Source organism: Caenorhabditis briggsae (assembly GCF_000004555.2).
Source record: "Caenorhabditis briggsae complete genome, chrII, whole genome shotgun sequence".
Lineage (NCBI taxonomy): Eukaryota > Metazoa > Nematoda > Chromadorea > Rhabditida > Rhabditidae > Caenorhabditis > Caenorhabditis briggsae.
This window is the reverse complement of record NC_013486.2, coordinates 6,667,530-6,679,971: the sequence shown is the minus strand read 5'-3', so window position 1 is coordinate 6,679,971 and position 12,442 is coordinate 6,667,530. Positions and strand designations below refer to the sequence as shown.

Here is a 12,442-nt window from a genome sequence, read left to right as displayed (position 1 = left end):
TGCATGCCTGCAGGTCGACTCTAGAGGATCCCCGGTGAAACTATTGGGGTAAAAAAACGGCCAAAACCGCGAAAAAATCGAGAAAAACCGATAAAAAGGAAAAAAATAAGACAAAAATTTTGCGAAAATATTTATTGTTGGGTTACGGTAGCACTCGTTTGCCGGCTGTGTTTTCGAATATTCTCCTTGAAATACGGTGGTCTAACTTGTGTGAAAATTCGGCCACAACTCCAATTTTTTGCACAAGAATAATAGGTCGAGCAGTATAAAAACCTAGAAAGCTATATGCGCAGCTGTGTCGAGAGAACCCAATGAAAAAAAAATTTTTGTATTTTTTCTATGAATTTCTGGTTAAAAACTGTTTCGATGATCCTAACTCTCAAAAAACGTATGGTACGATTGAACAGAATCCGTTCAAGACCAGGCACAGTTATAAGCTAGGTTAATGAAATAGACATTTTCAGATTTTTCCCAGAATGTCTGGAAAATTGAACCTATCACTTTCTAATTGGTTCTCAGAGTTTACTTTTCGATAGGTCAATTTATTAGTGTGGGAACCATCTAACTTCAAAAATATTGAATCTCAAACAGCCTCCTTTCACTGGTATCTGTTTTTGAAAAAAAATCCTGACTGTGGTTTTATGGTTTTTCTGGTTTTGTGAAACATTAGAAACATTTGAAATAGATTGTAACTCAAATACCGTGGAACATGTAATAGAAGGGACCTTTGATAGAAGGCCCCCCCCCCTCCCCCGAGAAGGGCTTGGAAAAATAGAAGGATATTCTTCAAAATGTAAATTAAATTAAAGATGCCTGCACATTTTCAGTGGAAAACGTTCTTGAATTTCCACTCTTCTTTGCTTAGAACTCTGCTAAATTTTGGTGAATACATTTACATGAATTTTGAACAAGAATTCACAAATTTTTTGATTGAAAATTTTCGGCCGGAAAAAAGAAAGGCTTGCAGTAAGGTCCCCTCTAATAGAAGAGCCCTCCAGAGGTACCTTGGAACAATAGAAGGGTCGGCCCTTCTAATACAGGGTTTCCGGTATATAAAAAAGAGTGGGAGGTAGCACATAAACAATTCACTTTTTGTATTTTCAAAGAAGTATGGGAAAATAGAGTAACGAAAAAAACTATGCGATGAATCACATCAGTTGAATGATCGATAGAAAAAATACCCAGCTTTCCAATTCAAATATCAGAATTTTGGATTTGATTTTTTGCAAAATGCTTACCTTATCCAAGTCCTTCCTCGTTCAAAATCCATTTCCTCTCATTTTTATTATTTTGCTAGTTTCAAAAATCGAGTTCAGCAGAGAAACAAATCATTTTTTAAAGAAGAAAAATGAGAAGCGATCGAGATACTGAGGAAAACGAACGAGGTGAGAAAAAATGTGTGTGTGGGAATCACGAGTTTAAAAAAAAGTAAGGGACGATGAGAAGGTGACGAGAAGGAAGAAGGAAAACTCACAGAATGATGTTTAAAACAGCTGATTCCAACTGATCGATAATGTTTAGCACCGGTGTTGTATCCACTGAGCACGTATCGAATTTCAAGTCTGTAAATCAAAACATTTTCAGACTATTTTTTATTATTGGAAAGAGAGGGGAATTCTCGGAAAAACTGTTATTATGACGAAAATGAAATGAACATCGACCTAATGGACGTTTAGTATTCCTGTGATGATGCACTCACATACACTCACATATACAACAACATTTTTTGTGCCGTTTCTCTCCAAAAGAGAGAAAGTAAAATTAAATGAGAAATGTGTGTGCAGAAGAGGCCTCCCGATGAGAAGAGATCTCATATGAGAAAGGAGCACTCTCTTCTCCACCTACCTTTGACGGCTTGCACAAGTTGAAGAGACAGCAAAATGATGGGATTCGTCTTGAATTGAGAGTATTTGAACAAGTCTCGCATCGACTCAGAAACCATTTCTAGAGATGCGTGCACATTTACGCACATTGATTCGCCGTCTGTAAAAATTAATTCATTCTGATTTTTAGGTAATTCTGCGGTTCAAAACGCAAGATGTCGACTTCAGAGGACTTGAATTCTGGTAGTCTCTCCCAAGTCGTCACCAAAAATATGTACCTAACGCCTGTAATACAAAGCCCCTACACTATAGAGTTTGATCTCATTTTTTGTATTTGCTCTAATAGAAGCCCACCTTTATTTGAAGTCGACCTTTAATTGAACCCCTCCCGTTGTAGGCATTTTCATTTTTTCTGATTTTCTGGTAACTTCCGTTCACTTTGGAGGCTTTTCGAGCAGTTATGTTGATTCAGTTAAAAACCGAAAACCGTATAATTTAAGCTGGTTCTTTAATTAAAGTCCAACTTAAGAAAAAGGTTTAAAATAGAAGACCATGGGCCTTTATTAGAGAAAATACGGTATCCTGGCTCCTTTACAAGATATCCAAAATGTATCAACTAATGAAATCTTGATGATGTACTGATAAACAATTTATCGGTTGACATTGCGGTAGTTTTAGGCGGTAAAAGGAGGAAATTCAGCATGGTTTTTGAACAGATTGAAGTGTTCAAAAAATTTGTTTTGGTAAGGTATTTTTGAAAAATAAATTTTCCTTTTTCATTCTTTTTCTAGACTATTAATGATAACCGAATAAGACTCAAGCTTGAATCAACTTTCTAAATCTTCTTGTTTTTATTTTTTGATTTTAGTTTTCAATTTTCACAAATTTTTTGGTCATCTTCTCATCTCTCCAATTACACTAACCAACGATAGACGAATTGAGATCCAACGTTGCCCGAAGCCGATTGATGAACACTGAAAATCGATCAATATCTCTCCGGATCGTCGACGGAATCCGCGTATCGACAATGAAATCAGCGTCATTTGAAGAGCAGATACTGCTCGTCGACGACATCGCGTCGACCCGAATTTCAGTCAACAGAATCCGAGATTGACTGAAAAAAATTGGAAATATACGGAGATACGAAAGTGCTCAAGCGGAACGAAGTGGATGAAAACAATAATATTGAATTCAAAGAGGAAAAGCTTCTGTTTTGAATTCATAAAACATCTACATTTCAATTTCCATTTTTCCAGAAAATTTCTGAAAATATAAAAATTTTGAAAAAATAAGAACAAAAAGAAGGGAAGAATGGATATGAGCCCGTTTGTGCTCTCTTTCCGTTGTTTTTTCGGGAAACCCAATAAAAATTCCGATTCAAACGGAGAAATGTTCTTCTGCACGTTTACAGATTTGATATGTTGATAAGAGTAATTTTACCCTTTTGAGTAAAGGTACATGATAGTTTTTAAGAATATCAGAATTCAGGCAAAACATTCAGAAAAGAAACAAAGAATTAGCTCAAAACGTTGCTCCAGAGATTCCCTTACTTTAAACTTTGAGCCAATTTATCTCGGTTATTATAGAAGATACAAAAAAGTTGTCAACCGTTAATTTTTTAAGCATTATGTCTTAAAAATTTTACTAAATGACACATTTTTGATATCTTGCATAAGAGCCGAGATAAATTGGCTCAAACTTGACAGTGTGGGGGACCTTCTACATATTACATGTTTTGCGGAATCATAGAATAATTAAAATCTTCAGCAAGTATTTTGGAAAGTAGGTTTGGAAAATAAAAAGATTGGAAATTTAAAATAGAGAAACTGCTTTAAGAAAAAAGAAATCAGAGATATGTCGAATTCAGAGTTCTAAAAGCCATTATCCAAGCGTGGGAGAGTAGAAAAAACGCCTACTGACCAGAGATGTCTAATGTGGTTTGATTCAGGGAATTTACGGATTTGCTCAAAAAGGAGACGATGGAAGCAGAGAGAAGTGAAAACAATAATAGATTCTAGGTGAACAATGCAATTTCTGGATTACTGGCTTTTTTGAGGAATTTTTAGAATACGGAACTTGTTTTTTTTTGAGGGAATCTTGTGAAAGACATTCAGAATAATGAGATCATTTTAATACTTTCGGTTTACGGTAATTGGTTGTTTTTATGCATAAAAATTGTACAAAGAGCAAAAATCTTGATCTAAGAAAATAAGGAATTGGCAGAAAAGATTTATCTCTCTATTCCAAAAAATCTCCGAACTTCTTTTTTTTTCCCTATGATCATGATCTTCTGGAGCACAAAGAAAAGGGGAGGATGACGTCTTCAATTCTTCCTCTTCTCCCCACGCCTTCTTTTGTTGGGATCCCAGATTGGGTAAGCGCAACGGAAACGTCCAAAAAATGGAGAAATCTCGGAAGTGAGAAGAAGAAGAAGGAAGAGGAGGAGGATCAACAAGTAGACGTATTCTGATACTTTTTTTTGAAACGGAAATTGGAAAAGAGAGCCAACTCGAAAGCTGAATTCTTTGTTTTTCACAATTTTCAGTCAAAAAAAGTTTACAAAAAGTGTCGGGAGTGAAAACTTTTCATTTTCTAAAGTGTTAATCTACCAAAACAAAAATAAACAGTAGCTCTTACTTTTCCCATCTTTTTCATTTCATTTTTTGCTTCGGGACATTGGATATATTTCTGAATCATCGTTCGATATGAAAAAATGAAAAAAAAACTTGCAAAAATGGGCGTAAATCAGTTCTTATCAATTATCAGAAGGATTTTTGATGTCGAATGGGAAAATGTGGGGAAAGAATATCGAAGATTACAAATGTAGTTTTGAAAAAAAAGGAACAAAAACCAAAGTTTATGCAATGAATTTTATTCAATTCAACACGAAAAAGGTCATTCATGTCAAAATGAGTGCTACTACTGAGAAGTCAATCGGAAGAAGATGACCATTGACAGTCAAAAACTAGGAGAAGTGGGAGGAGAACATAACATGGGAAGTGTTGAAACGAGACATGTTAAACGGGAAGACAACAAAAAAAAGTCAAATCTGTTTTGTTCCAAATTCTTATGGAAAACCAGCAAGCTGGTGCGCCTTTGGAGCGATTCAATCGATTTAAAAAAATGGTTCGTCGCTTCGTTTCTCACTTCATCTAAAAGGGTAACGTAAATCTATTTTATTTTTAAAGTTTTTCAAAATTTGACAGACGGACATGAGGACGGACAGACGCCTCTAGCGTTTTATATATAAGGAAGATAGGATTTGGGAAAATATTTAGGTGATAGATTTAATGTTGGTGTTAATTCCTAGATGTTCACATAAAAAGTTTTTGAATTATTTGTGTCGAAAATTTATTTTGAATGCTACTCGTGGGTTAAAAATTTTTAGGAACCACCGTAAAACCTGTAATAGAAGGGCCCTCGTACTTTTAACTTTGATCCAATTCATCTCGGTTCCTGTTAAAGATATCAAAAACTTGTCAACTGATAATTTGTTAATCATACTATCACAAACATTTTGTTAGTTGACATATTTCTGATATATTTCATAGGAGCTGAGATACTTTCGCTCAAACTTGACGGTGTTTGGGCCCCTCTGATTTTACGGAATCCCATAAAATTGGAGGTATCTTTTTCAGAAGTTTCGAGCAAAAGAAATAAATAAAAATTCATTTATGATAAGTACCAGGTCCAACATGTTATTAAAAATAGTTGATCTTATAGGATGATTTAGAGAAAATTTAGAAATCCAAACAAATTATCTGATTGACAAAGGAGGACTACTATTTAACCAAATTAAATTTCTGATGCACACAAACACTTTTCGTTTATTTAAAAGTTGATTATTCGATTCATAGAATTCTTAAGAAGAAGTAAAGAAAGAAATGCATCTTTGGAACGGCTTCAGAGAAATGAACGGGAACAGCACGAAGCCACTGATCTGTTTTTGTTAGATAGTAATCAGGTCAAATTGAAACAAATTTTCAAAAAAAGTAAATCAGTTTCCTCTTCCTTCCCTCCTTTATATCCATTTTCGTTTTCTCTACGAAGATGATCTAGTCTGATTTCAATTTATAAAACAATAGACATTTCAACGTTTGTGTGAGGGTGGTCTCAAAGTTGAAGTAACCTTGTCATCAGATGAGAAAAGAAGCGTCGAAAAAATCGCGGGTTTTCTGGTAGGAATCGGAAGAACGAGGGGTAGTGGGAGTAGAAGAAAAAGAAGAATAGATGAAATAGAGATAAGAAAAGCTACTTCTATGAAAAAAGGAAGAAGATATGTGTAGAAAGAGAGACTTTTTGGAAACGTATGTACTAAACGTGATGATGAGGAGACGACAGCATTATGGGGGTATGGGTATGTACAGGTCAACAATAGGAAAAAATATGGGTGGGATACAAATAGTTTCTGGTATATTGAGAGAATATGAGAACGTGACGACTTGGGAGACGAGGATTCCAAAATTTCCAATACTCGCGTAAAGTTACGGTATAGGTTGAATTCCTCTTAGACGATGATGAAAACTGGGATATGATAAAAAAAAGTGTCGTATTTCCTCTAATAAAAGCTCTCAATTCATGTTAAAGATATCAAGAAGATATCAAGAAGAAAAGATCTCAATTCATGTTAAAGATATCAAGAAGTAATCAACTGATAAGTTATTTATCAAAATATCACCAATATTTTATCAGTTAGAAAAATTTTGATATCTTTCACAGGAATTGAGATAATTGAGCTCAAAGTTGATGGTTATAGGAAATAGGTATATATTAGGTTGTTCGGAAAGTCCTTTCCATTTTTGATCTGTTGTTTTCAAACTTTGTTTTTTTGAACGGGGTAAAAGCGAGGATTAAAAATCAGGATTGAAAGGGACCCTCCTTAAACTGTGTGTGATATATGAAGTACATCAGTGGCAAGCCTTTCGTTAAAAAACCGTAGATTGAAAACTCTCGGCACAGTCAAAAAAGCGGGAAGAAATTGACCCCATCTTTCACGCAACTTTTTTCCCCGGGTGGGCACCTGTTTGAACTTTCTCATCCTGCGTTGCACACATGAATGATGGAATCAAACCATTGCTAGTGGTGATAAATGGGTAATGTGTGATTACAATAAGCAACATGCCAAGTGGGTTGACAAAGGCACTCAACCACCAGACATCTCGAAACGTGAAATTCGGGTTAAAAATAGGATGTTGTCGGTATGGTGGTCTACCAATGAATGGAGTATTAGGAGCTGCCTGATAATAGTGTCACTTTTACGACCCATACCTATTCTTGTCAGGTGACCTCAGACTTTATGTGGATCTCGATTGGAGAGGAACGCAAAGGTTTATTTTCAAAATTAAAATTCGCAACCTCATGCGGGAAGGAAGACCCAGGCCGATCACGGTGGATATGTCTAGACGATTCTGCCTTATTCACTGTATAGCTCTAACCTTCTACTTTCTGATTATTACCCATCCAGCCATTTCTAACGTCATCTTGATTGACGAAAAGTTACATCAAAACAACGTATCAAAAATGGGTTGACTTGATTTTGAACTCACTGTGACCGGAGTTCTGGAAGGAATGCATCCACAAATGAGTGGGGCATTGGCAGATAGTCATTGATAACGATGGTCATTACATCCAATTTATCCGACATCGTTTTGACCTATTTTACTTTGAATGTATCTGACGCTAAAAATGGAAAGGACTTTCCGAACAACCTAATACCGTGAAACCTGTAAAAAAAGGGCTCACTAACTTTTGACATTGATCTAATTTATCTCGGTTCCTGTCAAAGATATTGGAAATCCTTCAACTGATAAAATATTTTTCATATTATGATAAACATTTTATCAGTTAACACATTTTTGATATCTTTAATAGGAACCGAGATAATTGAGCTGAAACTTGTCAATGGGGCCCTGCTATCGCAGCTTTTACGGTACGAATGATTCATTTTCTCAGAAGGTATTATATGAGACTTCAACAGAGATCATGAGAAAATATTTCAAAATATGAATACATTTTTATCTATTCCCATGACTACTATACTCAAGTGGTTTATTTAAAAAATCTGTGCAAAACTTTGAAACAAAGAACGCTCTTCTTTTGTTTGGAAAAGTTAAGAAAAACGTTTGCAGAGACATGTGGAGCCAATGGAGCGAATGATGGAAATAAGCTCTCCGGGAAGAAAGGAAACAAATATATCAAAATAATGGACTCTTTTCTTCGTTTTTTTTTTCTTCGCCGAGCTGGGACCCCCGCTTCAGTGGCCGTTTAATGAGGTTTCGGCTGGTAGAAGAGGAAGCGAAACCAGAGGAAAAAATAGAATAGAAAAATGAAAGAATCTCTGTTTTTTTGAACATTTCAGATATATATTCCATACGAGTATGAAGCAACGGAAATGGATTTGTGAAACGGGGAAAGAGATAACGTTCCTCCTAGTATTTGCATGCTAGTGATGGTTTTATGATTTTTTTGATGTTGGAAAAAAGGAACAGAAGAAGAAGAAGAAGAAGAAAAAAGAGATGAGAACGATAAAACGGGCGAAAAATACACCGATTGTGGGGAGGAACAGCTATATATAGGTGAAACGTCGATCAGAAGACAACGATGTGGTGACAGCTTCAAATGACGTGGAATTTCAGGGATTCTATGAATAACGATTCAATTGATATGTAAATTCAAGGAAAATAAAGGTCAGGTGGAGTTGGCAGCTTTATGAGATGCCTTGTGTAAACTTTTTTTCAAGATTCTAAACTAAAACTCAACTACAAACAATGCTAGACTAGTATAAAATGTTGTTTTTCTTCTAGCATCCATTCTATTTTTTTCCAAAAAACGAGCTGGAAGTCGTGAATTTCGGATTCAATTTGCAAGTGTCAACTACATTCAAAAATCTTCTCTTTTTTTCGGATTGTTTTACATATTCAAACACACTCATTGAATTAGCATAGGAAATCAGACTGCAACAAGAACGGAAAATCATTTTTGTTTGGTGAACAGTGATTGGAAAAAAGGAAAAGGATGGAAAGAAACACAGTTTGTTATGGATATGTAGATATATGTGAGAAGAAAAAAGAGAAGAAGGAATGGAAAGAGAAAGAACGGGAAATGGTGAGTCAGACCAAAAGCAGGAGAAGGGAAAATTGAGTGAGAAAACGAAATAGTTTACACTCGATTTGTGATTCAGTAATCGAGAGTAGAATAGAGAAAATGCTGGAGAAAAGGTTTAAGAAATACACATACTACTAGAATCGAACTAGAAATACTAGTGGTACCGTAAAACCTGTAATAGAAAGGCCCACACTGTCAAGTTTGAGCTCAATTATCTCAACTCCCATGCAAGATATAAAAAATGTGTCAACTGATAAAAGGTTTGTGGTATAATCATAAACAATTTATCAGTTGATAGTTTTTTTATAACTTTACCAAGAACCGAAATAATTTGACTCAAACTTAAAAGTTAGGGGCCCTTCTACCGTAAACACTAATAGAAGGCCACTTGCACGTTGAGCTCATTTTTTCCCAATTTGCATGCGAGATATCAAGAATGTGTCAACTGATAACACACTTCTGATATTATGATAAGAATTTTATCAGTTAATAACTTTTTCATATCTTTGACAGAAACCAAGATAAATTGTCCTATAGTTAAAAGGGGAGCCCTTCTATTACAGATTTTTGGGACTAATTTTAATAGGAACTTGACAGAGCTTTGCTTTTTAAAAAACCATAAACTGTTTAGATATCACTGATTTGAAAACTCGAAGTATGTAGATCTACGTTTGATTATTGAAGTTAAATAAAGGTTTGATGAGAAAAATGAATGTTCAAATTTGAAATTATTCAATTCAATACTGGTAAAAACAAAACTCGGGATGATGAAAAGGATGACCGTTGGGGTACCGGTACCCAGGTCATAATATCGGGTTAATGCTTGTTCTTTTGGTCGTCAACGCCGCGCAGTCAAAACAAGGTATCCCTGATTTGTCGCTTGAAATACATAACGGTTTTTTTCCATATACATGTCTTTTCACCCGTTTTTTGAAGTCACTAGACTTCCACTAAAAGACGAAGAAAAAAAAGAAAGCAACGGAGATATGAAAAGTGAGATGAGCGCGCAATTTCGAATAATATCATACAGTAGAAAGAGAAGAAGAACATGTTCATTTTTGTGCGTAAAAAAGACGAGAGATGCAGGTCAAACTGTGACTATCGGAGGTCGTTTTGATAGATTGCGGAAATTGAAAACTGAATTTATTGAAATGAGAAGAAAAAGTGGAATATGGTTTAATGAATTGATCAGAAGTAGAGCAAAGTAACAAAAGGGAAAGCGCATGTTTCATTAAAAACGGAATAGAGATTTTAGAAAGTTGGAAAATGCGGATTAAGGAGAAATGAGAGATCGTAATTCAAAAAACTAGGATACCGTAAAACCTGTAATATTAGGTTGGCGGGAAAGTCTTTGTCACTTTTTCAATAGTTTATTTCTCAAAGAAAAAATAACCGAATAATTAATTATATTGTCCATCATTATCAACAACATGTCTCCAACGTTCCCTCAATTTATGGATTCCATTGCGGTAGAATCCAGCCGGGCGTGAGGCAAAGTATTGTTTGAGTGCCGCTTCGACCGCTCCACGGGAATTGAAGCTTCTTCCTTCGAAGGCACGTGTCATATCGCCAAATAACCAATAGTCGGAAGGAGCAAGATCAGGAGAATACGGGGGGTGAGGGAGAACATTCCATCCATATCCCATCAGCTCCTGCTTCACTTGTTTCGAAACATGTGGGCGAGCGTTATCATGTTGATAGTACACTTTCTTGTCTTTCAGGGCCGAACGGTCGACTGCTTTCTTGAGGTTTCGTAGTTGAGTAGTGTAGAGGTCTCCAGTTATTGTTTTGCCCTCGGGCAGAAGTTCCCAGTAGATGGGGCCGTCCACTCCCCACCACACAGAGAGCATAACTTTTTTCGGATGAAGGTCGGGTTTGGGGACATCCTGTGGGCTCTCTCCTTCTCCAACCCACTGGGATTTCCTGTGGTGATTATCGTAGAAGACCCACTTCTCATCTCCGGTTATTAGCCGGTCCAGCCATCGATCGCCCGCGTGGAGAGTGAGAAGAGTAATCGAATCGTCGACTCGGCGGTCAAGGTTGGCTTGAGTCAGGTGATGACGTATGAATCGACCAAAAAGTTTTCTCATTCCAAGAGACTTCAAACCTTCAAGGACTGTGCTATGGTGAACTCCGAATGTGACAGCTAGTTCACGGCTAGATTGAAATGGATCCGATTGCAATGCGTGCTTCAGCTTGTCCAAATCCAACTCACGGGGTCTCCCAGAGCGATCCTTTTCATCGAGCGAGAAGTCATCTTTTTCGAAACGATGGAACCAATTGCGAATAGTATTGTAGTGAGGGGCATGTGTGTTGTACACATTCTTCAAGAAAGTTTCCGAATCCTTCATCGTGGTGTGAGATAGGAAGAGGTAAATCAAAACATGTCTGATGTGAATAGCAGTGGGAACAAACATATCGTTTCAATTACAGATGAGGAGCAGGGAAGGAAATGGGGACTTGTTTATATGGAAGGTTCTTATCACCTTGTTATTCACTAGAGTCGATATCATACACAGCCTCCATATACGAGAACAGTGATTAAACAAACAGAGTGACAAAGACTTTCCCGCCAACCTAATAGTAGGACTCCCACGATGTCAAGTTTGAGCTAACGTTTCTTGGTCTTTATGCAAGACATCAAAAATGTGTCAACTGATAAAATGTCTGTGATTTTATGATAAGCAATTTATCAGTTGAAAAGTTTTTGATATATTTTTCAGGAAGCGAGAAAAATTGACCCGAATTTAAAAGTGAGGGCCCTTCTATTATAGGTTCTACGGTAGTCAAGATTTCTAGGCTTGGAGAAACTGGTGAAACCGAAAAAATGTAAAATAGAATTCCGATTTGTTAAAGTTTTATGAGAAAAATGCAGGTTCAAAATTGGAACTCATTCAATTCAATACCGAAAAAATAACAAAACTGGTTCAACTTACATTAACTATCGGAAAATCCCTTGAACTTTTTAAAAACAAAAAATTGAATTACATGGAGTTTATTTGGCAGTTCTGAATAACTCGATATAAATGCTAGGAACCGAAAACCGTCTAATTTAAGAATTTTCTGTAATTGAAGCCCGTCTTGAGAAGGAGGTTGAAAAATAGAAGCCCTTGGTCTCTATTAGAGAAATTACGGTACCTTGGCTCCTATGCAAGATATCAAAAATGTGTGAACTGATAAAAACATTGTGATATTATGATAAACAAATTATCAGCTTACAACTTTTTTATATTTATTACAGGAACCGAGATAAATTGGCTCAAAGTTTTAAGTTAGGGGACCCTTATATTAAAAGTCCATGGTATACTTTTTTTGTGTTTTTAATAATTTCAGAAAGTTCCCATTCTTCCAGCTACACCGTCATTCGTTCTTCTAATCCACTCGTACCTTACTTTCTCGTTTTCTAGTGTCCTTGAGGTTCACCTAGACTGTGCAAGTAGACAAAAAACTGGGTGCTCAAACACCCTCCTACACTGATCTGATCAACAATCATATCATCAAGGCAGCCCCGTGAG

At 36.1% G+C, this 12,442-nt stretch overlaps 1 protein-coding gene across 1 annotated transcript; it reads right to left on the bottom strand.

The window, feature by feature from the left end:
- Positions 1-1,470: 1,470 nt before the first annotated feature.
- CBG03290 lies at positions 1,471-4,520 on the bottom strand (the record flags this gene model as incomplete). The annotated part of the gene is made up of 5 exons (XM_002631386.1): positions 1,471-1,562; positions 1,846-1,983; positions 2,747-2,937; positions 3,058-3,086; positions 4,461-4,520. The coding sequence occupies 5 exons, from the start codon at positions 4,518-4,520 to the stop codon at positions 1,471-1,473; spliced, it is 510 nt and encodes a 169-aa protein (XP_002631432.1).
- Between the last annotated feature and the right edge of the window lie 7,922 nt (positions 4,521-12,442).